At 39.4% G+C, this 23,207-nt stretch overlaps 1 protein-coding gene across 1 annotated transcript in view; it reads left to right on the top strand.

The window, feature by feature from the left end:
• Ust (uronyl 2-sulfotransferase) overlaps positions 1–10,480 on the top strand; it is a 273,385-nt gene extending 262,905 nt beyond the window's left edge. Inside the window, exon 8 of the mRNA XM_033763316.1 lies at positions 9,137–10,480. Coding sequence (XP_033619207.1) covers positions 9,137–9,417 — 281 coding nt within the window. The 3' untranslated portion in view covers positions 9,418–10,480. The remainder of the gene's footprint in view (positions 1–9,136) is intronic.
• Positions 10,481–23,207: the final 12,727 nt, after the last annotated feature.

The following is a 23,207-nucleotide window of genomic DNA, read 5'->3' as shown; positions in this document are numbered from 1 at the left end:
GGGCTTACACTCAGAGGGCTTGGGAGTTGGCTTCACAGACACAGCCAGGCCTCCTTCCTCTGCCTCTGATGTCTTCCCATTCACTCACGAGACATGTCCAGTGCTGAGCTTCTCCCCTGGGAGCCCAGTGTTAGACACATAAACAAATGGTGTGCCGCCCCATCCTGCTCTCTCAGCACACAGAGCCCCAGTAGGAGAGCCACTAAACAGAAACTGGTGGGGGGTGTTAAGAACAAAGTCAGGGAAATTTTTCCATGGGCTCACAGTGTCTCAGAGCATCCTAAAAGTTTTCCATTCCTTGGTTATGCACACATATATTCTATAGAGTGCTCTCAGATTTGCACATGCAGCAAAGCACTATAATCAAATATCAATTAAGAAAGACCAAGTTCCATATAGTGTTACAGACAAAGGCATCAGGCTTTCTCTCCCTGACCCAGGAGGGGACCATCCATGCCAGCAAACAAGCCAGAGTGCCACAGTTTCTCCAAACCCAAGGTGACAAGTCCTGCGAAGAGGATGTCCCTCAGTCTGGAAGCTCCATTCCACCTTAGCAAAGTGAAGGGTTAAGAACTTGGACTCATTAGTTAAACTTGCCCGGACCCAGCTTCTGACTTCACCACTTCTCACCTCTGTAAATTTGAGCGAGCTCCTAAAATCTGTCACAGCTGTAAGTGGTAATAAGAGACCTGGTGGTACTGGGAGATTTGCAAGGAGTAGCTGTGTGTATGCATATATCACAATGCCAGGCACAGAAAAATCTCTCAAAATGCCCGATGATGGTGGTCATGTTACATTAACTGCTTATGATGCTTATGCCTGTTGCAAATAGTTATTCAATAAATATTTGCAAAAGGAGGGGAGGAAGGTGACATTGGACTCTCCAAGAAGTCTGACTAAAGCTTTAATTTTGACATGAAGCACTTGTTTCTGAGTTTTATGAAACCCAGAATTTCAGAAACTCTAGAAGCATAAAGCTCAAATTTCTACAAAATACAGGCAGGTAACATAAAAGAACAAACTGGCATTAAAGTCTAAGATAAACTAGAGCGCACTGGCCTCTCTCAAAGGAGGCAATCACTCTCAACTCTGTAGCTCTCCTCTGACAGAAGCCAGAAATCCAGATCTTCATGTGAAATAGACTGTCTTATAACTAAGTCAATTTCTAAAAAAATACTTCACATGCCAAAGAGCACTTTGCCTGCCAATTGACTCATCCTACCTTCCTGCCACCCCTGCCTTTGTGGAAGGTTCTCTAGGTGTTTCTCTTCCACTGTAAATGTTCCTCAGTCAGCATAAGAGATAAGCATCCTTGTCTCTCAGTTCATTACATTCAAAGGATGCTCTTGGCTTGAGGTCTTCACTTTCTGATGGTCACATTTTGCATTCTGTGGCCACCTAAAGAGGGATCCTACACTTTCCAAAGGATGCTGAGAATAAGCGTAGATTTTTTTTAAAGTTGTCATTATTTTATGGCTAAAGTAATAATACACTACAAAATTCCTAACAACTTCCTGTAGAACTGCTATTATTACAATTTGGAGAGAGGCTGATTCCATAGTTCACATAGATTTGTTTTGCTTGGAGAGGAAGTCTGGCATTTTACAAAAATGTGGAACACTTAGCAATGGAATGACTTTTCCATAGCACTGATTACCATACAGCAAGACACATAACCACATGTCTTCAAAATGTGATTTTAAAAACTCTACTTACTAGGGGAGGCAAATTCCCCTCTGGTCTTTCCATATTGTGGTGATAATTTTCTATACGGTCACAGAAGCCTCCCTCTTAATGCTTAAAGTTAAAGAAAACCTCTACACAAAGAACACCTCTTCTACAAAGAAGGATCTGAATTCAAATTCCCCTCTGTTGCTTACTCACTAGCTCTGTGACATTGAACAAGTCACTTAATCTCATAAAGTTTCAGTTTCTCCATCTGCAAAAGAAGGGTCATGATTCTAAATAGGGCTATTGAGAGTATTAAATAAACATATATATGGGCATAATTCAAATCCATAATAGGTGTTTACCGTCAGTGCTGATTGAATCTAAATCTCTGCTTCAACAAAACCCCTCTCCTATTTCTCTGCTCATGATAAAACCTCCTGGAAATGTCGTTAACCTTCTCATTCAATGTGACAGCTCTGAGAAAAACAAAAAGTCCCAAAAGCTGCAGTAGTAGCATATAAACTTTGGTTTTGTTGTCCAAAGTGGTATGAAACCTGCAAAGTAGAAGGTTGGATGATGTGGCCCAGGCAATAACGTGGGGAGAGGAAAGGTTGGCACGAAGGCTAGAAAGCACAGGATTTAAAGGACAGGCAGTCTGGGAAGGAGAAGAAGATAAGATAACGGGAAGTGGGGAACCAGAGACGGGGACAGCCAAAGAAAGCCAGCACAGCCAAGGGAAGGAGAGCCTCAAGGTGGCACACGTGGCCCACAGTGTTGGGAGGCCTTGCTGTGAGGTCTCAGAAAAGGCCTAAGAACTGCCGCGGAGCCGCCACAGAAGCCAAAGTGAACTGAATGAAGTATGCAGGGAGCAAAAAGCAGAAAACGTGATAGTCAGGCATGTGTGAAAGGTGAAAATTTGGTGATAACAATTTTAGACAACTCTCTACGATCTTGGGCTGCGGTGGAAGGAAGAAAAAGGAGAGGCACAGAGACAAAATTCTGTTTTTTAAAAATGTGAATTTTGTTGGGAAAGAAGTAAATGAAAGAGGGAGGTGAAGAAGTGAAGAAGACAGTAGATGGAGAAAAGGGGATAAATGAGTGAAGTAAGAACTGGACGCTAATTCAAAACAAGCTTAGTAAAATATATGTATGTATATGTATTTTATATATTATATATATGTATGTATATATATTTTATGTATTATATATATGTATGTATATATATCATGTAGCTGTATCATGAGGTTCTAACCAGTTTTCACTCTCCTTCATGTTGAGACAGGGAATTTAGGAAGGAGACTAAGAAAAATAAAGGACACTAAGGAACTGAAATATACTTGGCAATCTCTTACTATCCAAGAAAGGATCTTTCAAAACTCTTGTAGCCAGAAGTGAAAAATTCCCCTTTAGTTCTTCCCTTAAAAGTCTATTCTTGCTGTAGAGTTTTCTGGCAGATACAGCTCTCTGCCTCTTAGTGTTCTGAGCAATACTTTCAAATAAGCCAATTCACTTTCACTGGGACAATGCATTAAACTTTGGGTGGAATGGCCTTTTGGGATCTTATTAAAGATCTCTCATTACCTTGTAAAATGAAAAATAAAAATAAGTCAGTATAACGGGATCTATGTAGAATCTTTAGAACTCGTGCCATCCGGGAACAGCCTTGATTGAATTCACTGTAGCTTCAGATACTGGTCATCATAAGGCTGGCTCTTCCCCAACTAGGTAGAGCTTGAGTTTTTTTTTCTGGATGGGTTAGAATATTTCCTACAAGAAACACATATTCTAAATTCTAAATAAAGCACTCTGAAAAAGTGTCCACTTGTAAGGTGGAACTGAGAAACGCAATGGCGGTTATGTTGGAGGTTTTCAGCATTGACTCCATAGGTGTTGGCTTTTCTGATTGGGCCCAGAGATGATCTGATACCTTTTTGTATATAAACACTCCTCCTCTTCTTCCAAATGATTAACCTACTAGCTATTACCTCTAAAATGCCTGCCTGTTTCCTGTGAGATCTGCTATTAGTCTGGGCTATCCCATAGGTATGAGGAGTAGTAAGCACTGGCCTGCTGCTGGCCATTATGCTGTGTTGCTTAAGGGCATGATGACCTTACAGATCTGTCCTCTGCTAAGCACAGCAGTTGACTGACATCCAGAAACTCCCACCTCTGCCACTTTCTATCAGCATGAGTTTGAACAGGTTACCATCTTGCATAGGCTCAGTCTTTTCATCTGCAAGGTGGCTCTTCCATCAAGGGGTGATTGTATGGATTAAAATACGATTATGTATGTAGGTGTTTGGTTCATTATTTGCTACACCTTAGTCCTTACCGAATGTAGCTGTTACTATAGAAGTATACCACAAAGGATCAGGCTCAGCTGGATTGCCACATAAATCAATTAATTAGCATACAAACATGTTCTCTTTTCACTTGTGCTTAAAATTCCTATTATGTACATATACTTAATACATGTTTATAATACATGTTTATATATACATTTTATATATATATATATATGCACACACACTTTTGATGAACATGTACTAATTATGCACATAATGTCCCTTTTGACAGAACTGGTTTCCTATTCTGCCCATCCAACTGCTCCATCCCAGCCATTGAGAAAAACATGTAGGGAAGAGTCTTATTGTCACAAACTGGGGATAGCTTTATAGCAATTAACCCAGCTGCCTAATTATAACCTAAAGAGGGAAATTTATAAATCCATCATAGTAAAACTTTTTAGAAATTTTCCCAAAGTTTTTTCTAACTTGAAGGTAAAAACTTTACACTGCAAATCAACTCATTTTATTGTGTGAGCCACCAATTTATCTTGAAGACTGGACTAGGAAGTCACTTTGCTTTAGGTTAAAAATTCAGTGGATATTTCTTGGATGGTTTGTGATCACAGTACTTACTTGATTACACTTGTTATACATCATTTTTAGGAAATTACAGTCTCAATCCTCAGACAAAGAGCTCAGAGACTCCTCAATAAGAGCAGAATCCAAACTACTTCTTTACTCCAAAAAACTTAGACTCCTATACTCACCTCCCTACACTCACCTTCCTCCCCATAACTCACCAGGGTGGCCTTTTTCCGGGCACTGTTAGACCCCTTCTTTTTCCTAAGATGTAAATCCAAGTCCTTCACTCTTTGATGTTGCAATGTTTATGACTGTGTACCTGTCTGACAAATGAAACAACTCCAAAGTTAATCCAGTACACTGGGGCTAATACTCATCTGAATGTACAGGATACATGAAAGATTGTTGGAGGAAATGCAGTTTATTAATTTCTTGAAATCAGAGTCTTATCAGCTCCATAAATATCTAAGGCATTCATATGTAGGGTTCTTGATGTCCCTGTGTTCCTGAGATTTAGTCAAATTCCTTAGAGGATTAAGCACTCCTCTCTGGATTTTTGAAGTGTGTTCCTAGATTAAGCCAGGCCATTAAATACTTGAATATCTAGGAAGTGCCATTTTCCTATCTCCCTGAATTTACTGTAAGGATGCACTTAAATTCCAATACAGCATTTTCTTATGAAAATGGATAAAAGATATTCCCCAGTGGTTTCATAAGTAGGAATAGTTGTGAATAGATTATCTTAAATTAAGTACAAAGTATTGTGTTAAATTCTTTGTTGGTGGCTAGAAAGTTCAGAGCCAAGTGTGGACCTGCCTCATACAAGCAATTACAGTGTCTCAGTACATGTTTTATGGTACTTGCCTTTGAGGTTTGAGAGGCCGATAAACACCCATTTACCCCCCACCTGGATTCTAAACTAATTGAGAAATAGACAAAGGAGACAGACCAGTGGAGATCCAGATGTCAGCTTTATCACCAAAGCTAGTAAGAGGCTACAGCTTGGTGTGGCACATGGTAACATGCAGTCCTGCAGAAGGGTGTCAGGTCTCTGCAGACAAATGCACTTGCCCCAGAGAGGAGAGCTTCTCAGCCTCTGCCCTCAGGAGCACACTCAAATGTACTATCCTTTGTACAACTCACTTGGTCCACCTTCCTGAAGGAGGCACTGAGGCAAAAGGCCAGGTGTGCAACTCGGAGAGGAGCCTTCTCAAGGGGAGACGGCAACAGTCACCTACCAGCACTGACTTCTTCCCTACCTTCAATCTTCCTTTGCCTAGTTCTCTCAGCTATTTAGCTAATTGCAGCAGCATAGAAATTTCTGTAAAATTCTTAGAATCTTTTAGAGGGAACAGTTTGGGGTAAATAATTTAACTCATATTTATTTTAAATTTTTAAATTATTTTTTATTATTCCCATTTATTTATTTTTTAGACAGGGGCTTGCTTTGTTGTCCAGGCTGGCCTCAATCTCCTGGACTCAAGCATTCCTCCTGCTTCAGCCTCCCAAGTAGCTGAGACTACAGGCATCAGTGTACCTGGCTTTCACCGAATTTAGAGTGCTGGATATGGAGAATGTAATGCGTGAATTGTATTCCTCCTACCTCTCAGTGATTCACTTAAAACTGTTTTGCCTTATCTATTCTTCACGAGATGGTGTTACTCAGTTTTAAAACACAAAGAGAAATCTGGATTTAAAGCCCATGAATATGGGCCCCATCAGATTATCTAGAGTTCATTTCTACAAAAAGAGAGATATGATAAACGTTCAGTCATGAACCCACTTTCGAAGAATCTATGCCAAGTTCTTTGACAAATGTGTATTATGCTTTTTAAGAGAATCAACTTGAAAGACAATATCCTTATTTCAATGAAGCCATTACTACTGAGAGAATTTTCTGAATTCCTTCTTAAGAATGGCTATTGGAGGCTTCAGAAAGTACCTCAGATATCCTCAAAAGTGCCCTTTCCAGTGGATCTAATTATGGAAACTACTTTTTTTTTTTGGTGACGGGGATCAAACTTGGGTCATTGCGCTTACAAGGCAGGCGGTGGAACCACTGAGCTAAATCCCCAGCCCTGCAAACAACTATTTTGAGCTGTATATAGTAAATAATGTATCCACTCAAGTTTGTTGACAAAAGTTTAGTTAAAAACAAGAATGGCACGGGCTGGGGATTTAGCTCAGCACTTCCGTGGCCTGCCTTGCAAGCGCAAGGACCTAAGTTTGATCACCGGTACCAAAAAAAAAAAAGAATGGCAGAATAAATATTGGAGCAAGTCACACATGTGTAAATACCGAATAGTTTCCCTGGTGTGAATAATCTGCAACAATGCATAAGATTCTAATAAGATTACTGACATTTAGAAATGGGAAGAAAGGAGCTCAAGGTGTAGGGAAGGTGGGATGGGTAGGGGAAGAGTAAAAAGGGAAAAGAAAAAATGTGACAGAATGAAAAGATGAAAATAAAGTGTTTGTAAATAGGGAGGGGAGGAGGGAGTGAAGGGAGGGCAGAGGTAAGGGGAAAAAATGAGAATCAAGACTTGTCATGTAGAGGTACAAGATCCCAACAATGAATGTAACTGTACTGTATCCCTAAAATGTACCAATAAACTCAATTAAAGCTGAAAAAAAAAAAGAAAGAAAAAATATTGGAGCAAATCTTCATAATCTTGGATTGGAACAGGTTTCTTAAATGTGACACCAAAAAAACACAGGCAGTAGATAAAAATGAAAAGAAACCCTTAGAGTGGGAGAAAATATTTACAAATCATCTACTTGATGAATATGCAGAATATATAAAGAATTCCTACAGTTCAGTAACAACAAACAGCACTCCAATTTAAAAAGTAAGCCGAGACATTTTCATGGAAGAGATGAAAATGGCCATGAAGAGCATGAAGAGATTATTTGTCCTTAGAATAAAACATTAGATCAGGATAACTATTCATTAGGAAAATGCAAATCAAAACCACAAGATGACACATCACATTGGGATGGTCATGACTTAGGAAAAAGGAAGGAAAATTGCAATTGTGGAAGAGGATGTGGAGAAAACCGGAAGCCTCAAACATTTCCAGTAGGAATGAAAAATGGTATAGCCATTGTGGAAAATAGAATAGATATTCCTCAAAAGTTAGATGCACAGTTACAATAAAATTCAGAAATTCTACTCCTAGCTATATACCTCAAAGATTTAGGGAAAAGGTCTCAAAAAGTTACATATATGTAAATGTCCATCATAATGGCCAAAAGGTAGAAATAACCCAAATGCCTCTCAGTGAATGGATGGATAAATTGTAGCATATCCATACAACGGAATGTCATTCAGTCATAAAAAGAAAGGAGGTACTGGTGTGAATAAACTAATAGTACATAAGATTCGATTGCTATAATGGACAATGTGAAATAGGAAGAAAGGGGCTAAAGGCATAGGGAAAGTGGGAAGGGTAGAGGAAAGCTAACAAGGGAAAACAAAAAAATATGAGAAAATGAAAAATTGGAAATGAAGTGTTTGTAAAGGGGCAGGGGAGGAGGGGGTGAAGGGAGGGCAGGGACAAGGGGAAAAAATGAGAACCAAGACCTGTCATGTAAAGGTACAAGATTCCAATAATGAATGTAACTGTACTGTATACCTAAAATGTACCAATAAACTCAATGAGGGAAAAATAAATAAATAAATAAATAAAAAGAAAGGAGATACTGATTCACACTACGTCATGGACACATTGTGAAAGTATCACACAGTGAAATAAGCCAGATACAAAAGGACAAATGCATGATGAATAGGCAAAGTCACACAGATGAAAAGTAGATTACAGTCACCTGAGATGGACGAGGAGAGGTGGGGTATGGGAAATTATTATTTACTGGGCACAAAGTTTCTGTTTGGACTGAGGAAAGGATTTGGGAAATATTACTGATAGTTGCACAATATTGTGAGTGTCTTAATGTCACTGAATTATACACTTTTAAAAAGTTAAATTCTTGTTTTACTTATATTAAAATTTTAAGTATTAAATATAAAATATATTTTATTAAGCACTAGTATAAAATTAAACAAATCTTAGCTGTTTATAATCACAATTATAAAAGTTCAAAATCTACAAGCTAAAATTTTATTTGTAAAAATCTTACAGTCCTTTCTTTTGACAAATGCATTGTTGAAATATCGAAATGCAAATGGATCCTGTGTCAAGTTAAACTTTGCATCAATAGTTTAATCTTTTTCAAATTCCAAGATCGTAGAAAATGATGAGACAGCTCTTGAGTTCCTTCTTTTAAGGCAAAGCCCTGTATTTGCGTAGTATCAGAAAATAAAAGGGGAGAGATGAGGAGGTTTTGTTATTCAAAAGAAGGTATAACTAATTGGCTCGATCTTGTGGCTTACATCCCATGCAGAGGAAATTAGATAATTTACGTTTGGTCAACTAAAGTCGATATTAACACTTAAAAATGGGGAAGGAAATCTTGCCACATATCTTTGGACCACATTTCTGTCTGTAGCCCGGTTGCTGAGTTCTTTGGTCTCCCCTTCTCCCTGCCAAGCCAGAGCATCGAGAGTGATTGCTCACGTGCGCCTGGTTCTTTTCCAGAGCATAGAAAACTTGGAAACATGACTGTGACCGTGAAGAAGACTGTGCCCTCCCCGGAGGCCGTGCAGATTCTCTACCAGCGAATGAGATACGAGTATGAGTTCTACCACTACGTCAAGGAGCAGTTCCACCTGCTGAAGCGCAAGTTCGGCCTGAAGTCCCTCGTGAGGCAGCCCCTGAGACCGCAGTTCTTCATCCCCACCCCGCTGGAAACCGAGGAGCCGATCGATGACGAGGAGCAAGATGATGAGAAGTGGCTAGAAGACATTTATAAGAGGTGATGCCAACACTGGCATGGGTTGCCTCCATGGCTCTATCTCCCTCTCCAGAAAGATTTTTGTTTGGGGGAAGAAAACATCGTGAAGGGACTTTAAATTAATGCTCGGGTGCATTAAAAAGAACAAAACATTCCCACATGTTGGGGTCATTGGCAGATGCCCGGTTTTGCGGGTGTTGTTTAATTTTATTCTGTGCTTTCTCTTGGCTCTTTGGGGCTTTCCCAGGTACACAGATGGCTCCATCACAAGGCATCATGTCATAAAATAGCCTTTCCCTTCCCTATCCCCATAAGGTGGAAGAAAGAGGAGAAATATATTCCACAGCCCAATAATTTATCATTTGTAAAATGACTTGTAAAAATATTACCTCGGTGGTAGAAGATATTCAGACTTGTTTATGTCAGTAGAGATATAAAACCACTTCGTAGACCAGGGAATCTGCTCTACAAGCATCTAAGAGGAGAAGGTAAGACAAAGACCATCAAAGAACAGATGTGCCTGCTTGCCACATGGGTAGAATTCTGCCCCTCAGGGGACATTGTCACCAAGAGTAGTGCACTTATCTCTGGAAGGATGAGTTGGCTTGTGCCATGACCCCAGCCAATCAGAGCCTGGTGTACCCTTCAAAGTCAATGTGCGTGGCAAGTTCCACTGTGGCATTCCACTCCCAAGAACCGTTCTGACAGTCACCAAAGTAGCATAACAGGGAATACGATTTGTTTTTTATGTAAGGAAAAGTATAGGCAGCACAGAGCCCGTCTGGGGCTCATGTGACAGCAGGAAAAAACATGGCCATGTGCTTTGTGCACAACCTGAAACACCTCTGTCCCTGGCACTGCTTTAAGTGGAAGACCCAGGAACCAGTTTAGCTCTGGCATTAGTTTTTATGGCAGGAATTCTAAACCTGACCACAGGCAGTGCATAATCTCTGAAGTCCACCCCTGCTCAAACAGTGTCTTATCTGGTATCTAGTACCTGCTTTTAGTAACAAGGGGTCCTCAGTTCTGTGCAGGCAGCTCGTATGGAATCAGTTTACTCTTAAGAACTCTTAGTAGGGACATCAAAATCAGAAAAGTAAGACTTCTGGGAAAGAGACTGACAAGATTTATGAGCAGGTGAGTGCCTCTATGTGATCTGAGTAGATGCTGGACAGTCCTAGTACCCTCAAATATCCAGTCTGTCACCTTTCACCCCATCACTTGCCCCTACCCATTGATTTAATTATTAGAAATCTCCCTTAAATTCTGAAGTTTCACCTTTAAAAAAAAATCCTGAAAGTGAGTGTTCTCCTGGACAGATAACACTAGAAGCCAGGATGCAGGGGTGGAAGTAGGAAGGACAAGCAGGCTTGTGATAAATTCTGTCTGCTCCATATTCTCCCCTTAGAGCTATCCCATCAAGAGCACTTGCAAAGTGAGTCAGAGGACTTAAGACTCTGACTTTAGGCAAGCTACACATTTTCTGCTTTGCAGAAAACAACAGTCTCTCTAGAATTTTTTTTTCTTTCTTCACTAAAACTGAGCAGTGAACAAGATACAAAGCAAGTCACTTGAACCCTGCTTAGTGTGTGCTTAAGTTTCTTTATCATGAGTTGGATTAAAAGGCTCCAGCCCATAGGCATCCAGTGAAATCAGGGGCCACAGAGGCACAAAGTCCAGCACTTGTGAGTTTTCTTTCAGCTTCGGGGGACTGGGACAGCAACGTGAATAAGGGACAGGTTCCCAGAGTAATAAATATCATTTGTCCTGTGCAGAGAGACCAGGGCCTTACTATTAGATATATTTTTAAAAACAACTTAAAAACAACTATCATATTCAAAACAGTATAAGAAGTGCTGCCTTCTATGTTGTGAGTCATTTCTACTAAACTGCATATAAAGAATGATGGTAAGTTCACACACTGTACAATCTCACAATCTGAAAACAAAGTTACAATGGCTAAGTTTTCTCTGCTGTTGTTAGAACACCAGAATAATGGGTCATTCAACAAGTCCATCCTCTTTCTGCAAGTTCACATGGGCACTTCTACCTCTGTGTCCAAAGGTATTTATTTTGGGCAGTGATCAGTATAACATCACAACAAAAGTTGCCAACTGATTACTTGTAGGGACTTTTTGCTATTTTGTCCCAACAAACAGCCTCTAGTTCCTAAAAGTCAAGGCACTCCATCGACTTATTTGGCACATATGACAACACTTATTTGGCTCTGGGCCCAATACAGTTTGTACTTCATGAAATATACTGTACATTTTACATAGTTTAATTTAAAAAATACATTTTAAGCTAATTGATCTTTGACTGCCTTATTTATTATAACCTTTCAGCACATTCCAAGGTTTTAGTTACTCAGGAAGGAGTTAATTAAAATGATTTTATTTTGGTCTGATGGATGTTTTTTAAAACAAAAATTATTATTATGAACCCTCAGCCTACTTTCTTTGAGTACTGTAAAAGTGCTTGTAAATCTTTTTTTTCCTAAAGAATAAAAAATGATATTTGACATTGATGGAAATTCAAAAATATATATGGAACTGAAACATAAGCTTAGCTAAAATAAAAGCAATCTGTGTTTGAGATGAAGTGTTCCTTAACTTATTCATTACCTATATAAATAAATGAATATAAATAAGTTGAAATTCTTCCATTCTGTTAATAACTAGAAGAGTACCTATAAATCATCACAGAACCCTCAGCCTTCGTAATTAGCAAACCTTTTTTTCTTAAGATGTCATTTTGAAATGATTTGTTTTTTAAAATCTATCAACTTTCATTTTTGTTACTATAAGGCACCAAAAAAACTGTCTAAAAAATGAACTAGTCCTCTCATTCATTTAGCTGTGTATACAAAATAGTAAACCACGGATATTATTTCTGTTTCCACTGGTTGGCTTTGTGTCAGGGTGCTACATTAGAATCCTCGATGTCTGACATGAATTATCAAGGCTGTGTGTGTTCTGGAAGGTAGGGGGAAAAAAGGACATGCCACGTCTCTCAAGTGTGTAAGCTGATCTGTTTCTCAGACATTCTGAGCCTCAAATGCTGGATGATTATAATTTTTGAAGAGGTCTTTATCCAGAAATGCCCAATCCTGGAAAATTTCAGTGCTGTGGTCCATTGGAACTTACGGAGAAGAGTCAGACAGAAAGAGAATCCCTATGCTTTCTAGATGTTGCATACTAATTTCCAACCACATGTGACTCATTTGTAGAAGAAAGACTCTATCTTGATATTATGGGAAAGACATTGTTCCAAAGAGGAGATGCACATATATCACATGCTAACACTTTGCATTTAGAGGACACTTAGTTAGCTTTTGAGCATCTACCAAAACACTTTAAAGTTACAGGTTCTTGTTTCTTGGTAAACAGACTTGGGTCCTGTTTGCCCATCTCAAAGGCAAAATGGAGGTTCATGTCCTCCTTCCTGTAAGAAGCTTCATATGGACCCATTTGAAAAACTAGAGTCAAAATGTAGCTCATAAAACTAGTTGAATTTGATATCCTAGAGGCAGAACTGGAAGGCAGAATTAGAGGCTAGCCAGGCCCCAACCCTGCCTTGCACAGGCCTTGCTCCCTGACTGTGTTGCTGAAGAATTCCTTTCAGCCTAGAGCAGGTTTAGCTCACTGCTCCCAGAGCTGCTGATCCTCAAGGAACACCCTGACCCGCAGACGTTCACGGGGCACAGAACTGTGAACTGACCACTTGGGCATTTTGGATTTCAACTTGTAAACATGGGGATTCCCTTTTAAAGTGGGCGGGATGAGGAGTAAGGAAAAATCACCATGCACAGGAAAAATGTGAACTAAGTTTTTCCTTCTGGAATCTTGGCGGGTGAGTTTAGCTATCTTCAATCTGGCTTTCACCAGACACTGTATGCTTTGAGCAGGCACGGAGCCGTCTGCCCTTGGCTGCCCTGCCAGAACATTCAGACTTGACCTGTAACACGCCTTTTATTCCAGTCCCAAGCAGAAACAGCTCGGAGGATGGGACCTGACAGGCGCAGCGTGCTGTCTGCACGATGTGCACTGGAGAGGTGACGAAACGAGGAAGCAGAGTGATTGCTGAGGGCAGGGACTGCACACCAGAAAAGTCCTGGGTTCAAGTGCCAGCTGGTCTGTGTCACTAGGCTTACGAGTAAATCGCATGACCTCCCAGTGCCTGAAGTCAAACCAGCTGGAAAGCATTAGAGAGAAAATAAGAGGTCTACTGAAATCCACAAACTGCTTCTAGGATGAATTTTTCCCACCCTCCACCCCTAAACACCAAGAAACTGAGAGCTACAGCCCTTCCTCAGCTGATGAAGGACTTGTCATCACAGAACACCGTATCCCTAGCAAGAGAACATAGAATTGCACATAATTCTGGGTCCATCCCCCACATCTGTTAGCCTTGTTGCCCAACCTGCTGGTGAGTTCATAGAAAACAACACTTGAAATGTGAATAGAGCCATATGATGAAGCATATTCTACTACACAAGAGCTGGAGTAACAGAGCAGGGACCTGTGCTGAGGAACTGTCAGTCCCCATTTCCTGACTTCCTTCTGCTATTTTATTTACTATCCTGCTATTCAAAACAGACTGCTTTGTGGATTTCCATTTTTGAACATTCTCTAAGAGGAGTTTATCTAGCAGTGAGTTACAAAATTCAAGTTACAGCTTGCACTACAAGCTTCCTTTAACTCTGTAAAGTGCCCTGTGTATTTATGGTCCTGTTATAGTGATAAGCTTCACAAATCCATTTGAACTAGTATGGGTTGTAACAAGGTAACATATTTATAAAAATTCAAAATCTGGTATGATTGGATGCTGCACTTTTTGAGTCTTATTTCTCATTCTTGGAAATAGCGACAAGACTATAATGTAGGAGAAATGTAGTGATTTTGTAGGTTGATGGTAGTTTTCAGCATGGCTTATCCTTTTGACCCCACTATAAAACTGCCATAGATTGAGACTTTAATACATTGTATTAGTAATTTTTCAAATGTGAAAGAGAATTAGGATACTGACCACAGCTTTCTTAGATTTACTCTGTATCAAATCTATTTTCTTTTCTTCTTCAGCACACTTTTCATACTTGTTTTCTGCCTTTTTGATTGGAAGATAATGAAATTCTGATCCAGGCACAGTCTCAAAGGAACAAGCACTTTTTAAGAAATCATTGTACTTTGGAAAATGCTGCAGCTCTGAGTGCAGTGTCACATGGTATGGTGGCATATTTTAAGAGCATCCTAAGAGCTCTGGGACATACTAACTTTTTTTAAAAACTTAGTTCGTCTTTACCGAATGCCCAACATTTCAAAATTACTTGACAGGGAACCCTATTGGAATAAGACCCTTGTTGCCCTGTCAGAACCAATGTTCTGGAGATGATTCTTTGAGAAACATTCTTTCAGAATATGTGATGACATTCAATTTCTCCCCATTGGAAAGAGTTGCTTTCCTTTCTTTCTTCTGTGTTATACTTTTGGGATTTCCAAATGGCCCATGTATCCTGCTTGAGAAAAATATATTTGCAGATGATTAAGACTTTGATAAATACAAGATAGGGAACTTTTCAGTGTAATAATTAAGTAGAATCATCTTTTACTTTTGCTTATTCTCCCCAATTACATTCTCTTACCTCAGGAAAAACTAAAAACTGTTTTTAAAACAAAATGTTTATATACTTTCTCATGTTATTCCTATGCTTCAAGTGAATTCACTACCTCCATAACTATCAGGGTTCAAACTCAGTGGAACAAAAGACATCTATCCTTCTTTCTTCCCTGACCTATAGTTGTTTGTTCAAGAGAAAGGAAGGTGGTAGCAAAACAGATTCAGTGGTTCAAACAAAACTGGTGATTGGGAATGAGAATGCACAGCCACCGTGCAAGGGGCACCTATGTTGTTCAGTACACTAGAGGGAGCCGTGTCCACAACAATTTACTCCAGAAGCCCCTGCTTGTTTTCCTCCAATGCTTGAGAGCACTATGGACCAGAAAGAATTCATGGTTAGTGGATTTGAAACACCGTATTCACACTGTCACTTGATCGATTGGTTCTCTCTCTTGGGTTATATGAGCTAATATTGTGTTGTTATCATTTAAAAATATTCTTTTATTTTTACAACCAGTCTTTATCAGATCATCTTTTCTGAGTGTGTTGTCTTAATTGCAAATTTGAAATTCTGATTCAACAATTGAGAAGTGACCCATGTGTTGACTGTCACAGGTAACCCTTAGGCAACATCATAATGCAGCTATAAAAGTAAGTGAAAAGTATTAAAAAAAAAAAACATAAGGTGTAGAAGATGTCAAGAAAGCCATACTGTCCCATTAGCAAGACAGTACAAACTGGAAAAAAAGTGATTCAGATAACACTATTTCAATTTTTTTAATACACTGGGATTTATTGGCAAAAATCATGGCTAAATATAAAGAATATGAGAGATCAATCAAGACCTCAATAAGGAGGTTTTATGCAGGATTTGAGCTATCCCTCAAGGTACAGTGGAATTTGCAGATATTAACGGCATATCTATAGGAAAGGTGTTATTTTTGTTTGCACACTATGGGAAAAAGGCTCCAGGAAATGAAATAGCAAGCCAGTGGTATCACTGGAAATGGCTCGGCTAAAATACATAGCTGAACCCAATACCCAAATTAATTTTATTGCTTGAAAGAAACAGTAAAAGATTGAGTCTGATTGCTAAGGATTTTGAAAGAAATATTTTGTTTAAGGGGAATGAGGAGCCCTTAGACATTTCAGAATGGACCCAAAGGAACCGTTCTTCTTTCTCTAAATTCATTAGCAGGTGAGCTGATGGCTATCCCTTTACCACCTCCCAAAAACACACACACTGTTCTTTGCAGGCTCCATATCCTGAGAGGCTGATCCCCATGGACTGTGTCCTCTGGGCTCCCTGCCCACCACTTTTCAGTTAGATTTGCCCAGTGGCCAGCACTCAGGACATAGGGACCATCTGTGTACAGCTCTGTCATACAATGGGTGGAGGCAAGGCAAACTTAGGGTCATCCTCACATGTGCCCTGGGGAGCAGTCTGTGGGATTTAAAAGGAAAGATAGAAGCCAGAAATTGAAGATAGTCCTTGATCAATTTCAATCAATGGAAAAGATGTCCTGCACAAAGGTGCTCAGTAATTACTTACTGAGTTGAGTGGGCCAAAAAGAACTAAAGGACTAAACAGCATTCACTGAGTATTTCCAGCTTGGGTAGCAACTCAAGTGAAATAAATGGCATGGTGAACTGGGAAGCTCTTTTATGTGAACACAGAGTTCAGTTTGGGATATGTAGCTGAGCTGACCTCCATGTGACTGCCTACCCTTCCTTTGTGTCATTATCTTCAGGGGCCAGGTTCGCAGTGGGGATTACATAGGCCTTCTCAGTGGCCTTGAGCATTTGAGACTGCCTTCCAAATTCCCTCCAGTCAGCCATGAGTACTATACAAATTAATCATTTTCTAGATGCACCACGATAAGAAAAATGTTTGGGAAGTCTGACTCTAATTTAACTTCCAAGTAAACATGTACAGATAGCAGATTACAGATTCACCACTGGTAAGGTGACCTGTTTAATTATCCTAGCAAAAATGATAAGTCACAAACCTGCTCATCTCAGACTACTTCAGACTATATGGAGCAAAACAGAGCAAAACTGACCTAAAAGCAAAACTTCAACCTGAGACCTGAGTAACAGCCTCAAACATACTGGGACAGATGTCTCACAGAATTAAGTCCCCTCCAAATTAAAACCAGGTCTGAGACACATTTTACAATCCTAGTGCTAAAAGTCAGTAACCTGTACAGCTAGTCTCCACTTTTGCCACTTAATGAAATGATTAGAAGATAAAGGGTTCCTATAACTATAAATTTATTGATCAACTAAACTCTGATATTAATATCAATATGTAGTCTTCATAGTCATCCAAAAAGAGATTTTTCTATGCAATATTTTACACTGAAATATGCTAAAATTGAAATAGTATGAAAATAGTATTTTTAGAATTCACAAATTTAAAATAGAAGGGTTGTTCACTTGATTAACTAATTTAGAGATCAAGGGTAAATGCTGTCTTGTATTTTATCGACCTTAGGTGTGAATGGTTATATGGGTTAAGAAACTAAAGCTCCAAGAAGCAAATAGATTTACACAAGATGACATGGTTGGTAATAGATTTTAGAACCTTCTGCCTCCTTGTCTAGCATTGCTTTGTCCAAATTATGTTGCCATGACCAGTGTATAAAAAAATTATTGTCATTTTTCTTCATGCATTGGATACATTTAGCACATAATAACTTCAGGGTTCTCCCTGATGGGGAGCTGATGGGAGTGAACACAGCATTTCAACCCTTGGCCTGAGAGTCTGAGTAAACAAAGTACAGACAGCATCTCCTTATGTGGGTTTAAAACAACAACAACAACAACAAAAAAAAAAACACTCTAATTCCAGGCACCAGTCTAACACTGAAGTCTCTCCTGGGCTAAGATCTGTGTTATTCCTGGTTTGGTCCTTATGACATTCTACCTACAGCATCTATCACTTTAGCTCAAATTAGTTTCAAGGAAGTAAAGAAAAAAAGAAACGTGAAAATGCTCCCCTACCCTACTCTTTCCAAATTGGTATGCAGCATGTGGGGGAGGGCAGAGATGGGGATGGGAAAGGAGGTCAAGGTTCCACCTCTACCTCACTTACCTCGCTTCCCTAAAACCTGGATTTCAAGGCACTAAATCCCTGTGATGGCCAGGTGAGATAAAAGCAATGTGTGTTTTAGTTGTAACTTGCACTGAGACTGTTGTTGGCAAATCCAGGCTTCTAGATGTTTTCCTGACTGGTCAGAACACTAACCAGAAACCCAGAAGAACTGTAAGGACAAAAATAAGTGACTGCTGGCTTCTTCCTCTACACAGAGCTTCAGATCCAGTAAACACGCTTAGATATATACTCACTCTTCTACCTATACTCTTTCCTTGTCTTCTTTTTTATTGCTTTATAAAATAGAATAAATACAATATACCACACAAAATTAAAATTATTTTATATCATCAGAAACAGCTCTGTGATCCAGTGAACTGACAGGATTTACTTATATCACACAAGACAACATGAATAAGGTGAATTTGGGAGTGGGAAGGATTTTGAACAGGTCACAAAGAGAAATCACAAAGGAAAAACAATAGAAATTGAGGATTAAAAACAAAGAAATGTAAAAGTCAGGCGTGGTGGCACATTCCTATAATCCCAGCACTCAGGAGGCCGAAGCAGTAGGAGTACCAGGAGTTTGAGGTCCACCTGGACTACATAGTGAGCTCAAGGACATCCTGAACTGCATATCAAGACCCTGTCTCGAAACAAAACAAAACACACAAAAAACAAATTGATTAGAGGAATGTTTACATTAGATATGGCAAATAAAAGATCAGAATTATCAACCTGTAAAGAATTTAGGTAAAGTTAAATATGTTCAAAGAACCTAGTTCTCAGAATTTAGCTATGCAAAAAGATAAGAAACAAGAAAAAAGCCGGGCGTGGTGGCACACACCTGTAATCCCAGCACTTGGGAGGCTGGGGCAGGAGGATCGCTGTGAGTTCAAAACCAGCTTGGTCTACACAGTGAGTTCCAGGTCAGTCTCAACTACATAGTGAGACTCTGTCTCAAAAAGCCAAAAAATGTGGTTTTTCTATAAACTGGAACTCAGCCATAAAGAATGAGAAATTAGAGCCATTCATAGGAAAATGGATGGATATTGAGGATATACTCCTAAGTGAAATAAATGTCACACCTGTAAATATTGAATAGTTTCTCTGGTGTGAAAAACTATAATGGTACATAAGATCCTAATGATATAATGGACAGTGAAAAATGGGAAGAAAAGAGCTAAAAGTGTAGGGAAAGTGGGAAGGGTAGGGGAAAGGAAATAAAGGAAAAGAAAAAAATGAGAGAATGAAAAAACAGAAAGTTTTTGTAAATAGGGAAGGGAAGAGGGGGTGACGGGAGGGCAGGGATATGGGGAAAAAATGAGAACCAAGACCTGTCATGTAAAGGTACAAGATCCCAGTGATGAATGTAACTGCACTGTATACCTAAAATATACCAATAAACTCAGTGAGGAAAGAATAAAAAAAAAATAAGAAAAAGTGTTCCTCTCATTAATAGTCAAATAATCCACAGTGAAGCAATGTGACACCACTGTTGCTACTTTAGGGCAAATGGATTTAAGTGCTAATACCTGGGATGAGAAGACAGGGAACTACTCATTCTGCCTGTGACGGGAGTAACATTGGCACATTCTGAAGAGTAATCTGACAAATCATATCAAAACCCACAATAAGCACTGAGATTCTCTGATAAGTTTGAGCACTCCCCAGAATGCTCATTGCATAACTTTAGCATCAGATCCGGAATCTAGAATCATTTAAAGCTAATCTGCATGTCAGATCAAATGCCGGAAAGTCTCAGTTCAAAACACAGTGATAACAGTAACTCTCAACCTCAGAGAAATGTGAACACAGCTTTTACTTGAATTACCATAGAACAATGTAGGTTAGGGAATGCTGCTTAATGAAAAGGCTAAACTAGTCCTGTCATCTGATAGTTAGCCTGGGTGTCAACCTCAAAACTCTTTTCTACTCATGGTGCTATCCTAAGCAGCCCCCAAAGATGGGGACAGTTTGACATAGTCTGCTTAACCTGATCTCTTCAGCAGGCCATTCTATGTTCAATAAAAAACACACATGCCAACCACAGGAAATTTTCCGCACTTTCAATATGGATGTAGTTAGGGTTGAATTTGAAGTCAGAGCTTCAAATCCACATATAATTGCTCTGGTAGAGTATCTCTACCAATTTGTGGGGATTTAAGCAGATCTCATATAGCTTCTAGTTGCTAAATTAATACAGGGATTATGTTCTAGCTCTTTCATACCTTGTAAATTTGTTATCCCCAGCACCACATTCATAAATGAGAGAAGAGACTTGTAACTTTTATGGTCAAAATCTAGTTGGAACAATCCCCTTATTGTCTGTTTCTTCGTAGGGCCAAGAAGACGAGTTCCTTCTCCTTAGCAAACAGGATGATCTCAAGTTCTGAACCATTAATCCTGACTTGTCTCTGCTTTTTTGTTTTCCCTCTGTCCTGCATGGTGCCAGACCCACAAGTCCAGTCCTTTTTGGTGTCCAGAAATACTAGTGATTTCATTTTCTTCACATCTTGGGTCAAATTGTATTCTTAACTACTTATAAATATGCTTTTGTTAATTATGCCCTTACTGATTTCAGGTGAAACCAACAATCCAACTCTAACTAGTTCAGACAAAAAGGAAATTTGTTGAAAGATCAGAAGCATACCTATAAAATCAGGGGGAAAATGGAAGAACCAAAATGAAAGGACAAGGAATAGCTAGACTTGAAGACCACTGGCATCAGAGTCTCTGTTTCTGTCATGCAGACCAACAGAAAATGTGCCTCCTTTGTAGCCACCAAAAGCTCCCAAATGTCATTCTCACAACTTCTGTCACCAAAAAGATACTGGCTCCTTGCTAGTTGCCTTTCGCAAAAATCTTAGGGAGAAGGCAAAAAAAAAAAAAAAAAAGAATCACTAATCGGTTTGGCCAGAATCAAACCTCTGAACCAATCAGAAGGCCAGGAGAAATTTTGCCATGGCCTAAATCATGTGACGCCAAAGACTGATTAACCCTGTAAACCCAACAGCCACCCAGATGAGAGGATACTACAGTGTCTATTCAGATTTGCTTTTGAAAACTCTGTCCACTATTTTAGTGGCCTGTCATAAGGTACAGCTACTTCTGCTAGAATAAACAAGGGACAATATATTTTTTAATTGGATAAAAATAACAAAATTGGGGAAGAGCCCCGTGTGGTGGTGCATACCTGTAATCCCAGCACTCGGAAGGCTGAGACAGGAGGATTGCTGTGAGTTCGAGACCAGCCTGGGTTGCATAGTGAGTTCCAGGTCAGTCTCAACTACATAGTGAGACCCTGTCTCAAAAAAAAATTTATTTTGGAGAAGAAAATTAAAATCATTAACAACCTTGTCATCCACATGTAAACATTATTCACATTTTTGTGCATGTTCTTCTAGTCTTTTCTATGTACATATAGTGTTTTCTATATATTATTGAGATCACGTTAAATATACAGTTTTGTGCATTTAAAATAATTCTGACACCTGCTCCCAACCCAGCAGCCATCGCTCAAGCGCCGGGAGGTAGGCCGGCCCCAATCCACTCCGGGAAGGAGAACCACGCCTGCTCCCGACCCAGCAGCCATGGATCAAGTGCCGGGAAGGTAGCCACGTGGGCGCCCCTAAACCCCCATAATTCCCCCCACACACACTCTCAAACCTCCTGACTGTGCAAGTCTTTGGACCCACTCTGCAAAGACAGAGGTAGTCATCAAGGGTATTTTTGTGAGTTCCCAACTTTGAACATCTTTAAAGAAAGGGTGTGGGAAACCTGTAATAGAACGTTGTGGAGTTCAACCATTCAGAAGGATGGGGAACTCAATCTGGGCCTTGCAGCCTGAGGTCAGTCAGCTTCATGGGGTTCAGCAATTAGCTAACTGAGATCAGGGGTCTTGCATCCTCCCTCTGTCTGAGCCATTAAATGGTAAATACACTATATTGAAATTTTGTTCACTGCAGACATGTTCTGGACTGCTTCTTGATTTCAATTTAATTCAAATGATTTAAGGGTGATAGACTAGTGACTACCACAGGTGGTCAGTGTCCAAGTTGTGGTTGATCTTAATGTGTTGCTGATTGTATCAGTTGGGGTAAAGCATTGCCATTGATTTGATGAGCTGTTTTCTCTGATGTTATGAAGATGAGAATGTCTGTGGGTCATTAGAGACACAGAAGCTAGGGCACAACTATATCAGGAAGATTTGGGTGATAATCCAGAGATTAAACCAAGGACAGTCCGACAACAAAAATTAAAATGAGAAAACACTTAAGCAAGACACAAGGACAGACTTCCAGTTCACCAATGGCAAACAGTAGGGCAAATGAGGATGAAAAGGCCGATAGTGAACCACCAGGACACCCTGAACTCAAAGCACAGGAAGTAACAAAACAGATCAATCAGGCTCTAGAAAAATTCAAAACAGAAATAATTTCCCAGATAACCATAGAGATAGTGAGCAAAATGGAAGTCATGATTCGAGACTCTAGAGCAGAAACTGACAAAAAAATAGATGAGCTCAGGACCATGATAGAAGCCATGAAGGCCCAGCATAAGAAAGAAATGGAAAAAATAAACGCCCAACATAGGAAAGAAATGGAATCCATAAAACAGATTCAAACAGATATCCAGGAGATTAAACACTCTATTGAAAGTGTACACAACAGAATAAAAGAATGTGAAGATAGGCTCTCAGATATAGAAGATAAGATTGCAGTCAGTGACCATGAAAAGAGAGGTCTCTTAAAAACAGTAAGAGAGCATGAGAAATCGATCCAACAACTCCTAGATGATGCAAAGAAGAATAACATAAGACTGATAGGAATACATGAAGTAGCAGGAGAAAATACAAATGACTTAAAAAAGCTGTTTGCAGAATTAATGACAGAAAACTTCCCAAACAAACGGGAAGAATTTGACATTCAGATAACTGCGGCATATAGAACCCCAACTAGCTACAATAAAAAAAAATCTACACCTAGACATATAATAATCAAGATCCCAGAAACCCAACAGAAGAACAAAACAAAATACTAAAAGCAGTAAGAGAAAAGAAACAAATCACATACAAAGGAAAGCCCATCAGAATCACAGCA

Source organism: Fukomys damarensis, unplaced genomic scaffold (genome assembly GCF_012274545.1).
Source record: "Fukomys damarensis isolate Sample0158 unplaced genomic scaffold, DMR_v1.0_HiC HiC_scaffold_14, whole genome shotgun sequence".
NCBI lineage: Eukaryota > Metazoa > Chordata > Mammalia > Rodentia > Bathyergidae > Fukomys > Fukomys damarensis.
The sequence above is the reverse complement of the archived record's forward strand: the minus strand, read 5'-3'. Positions and strand labels throughout refer to the sequence as shown.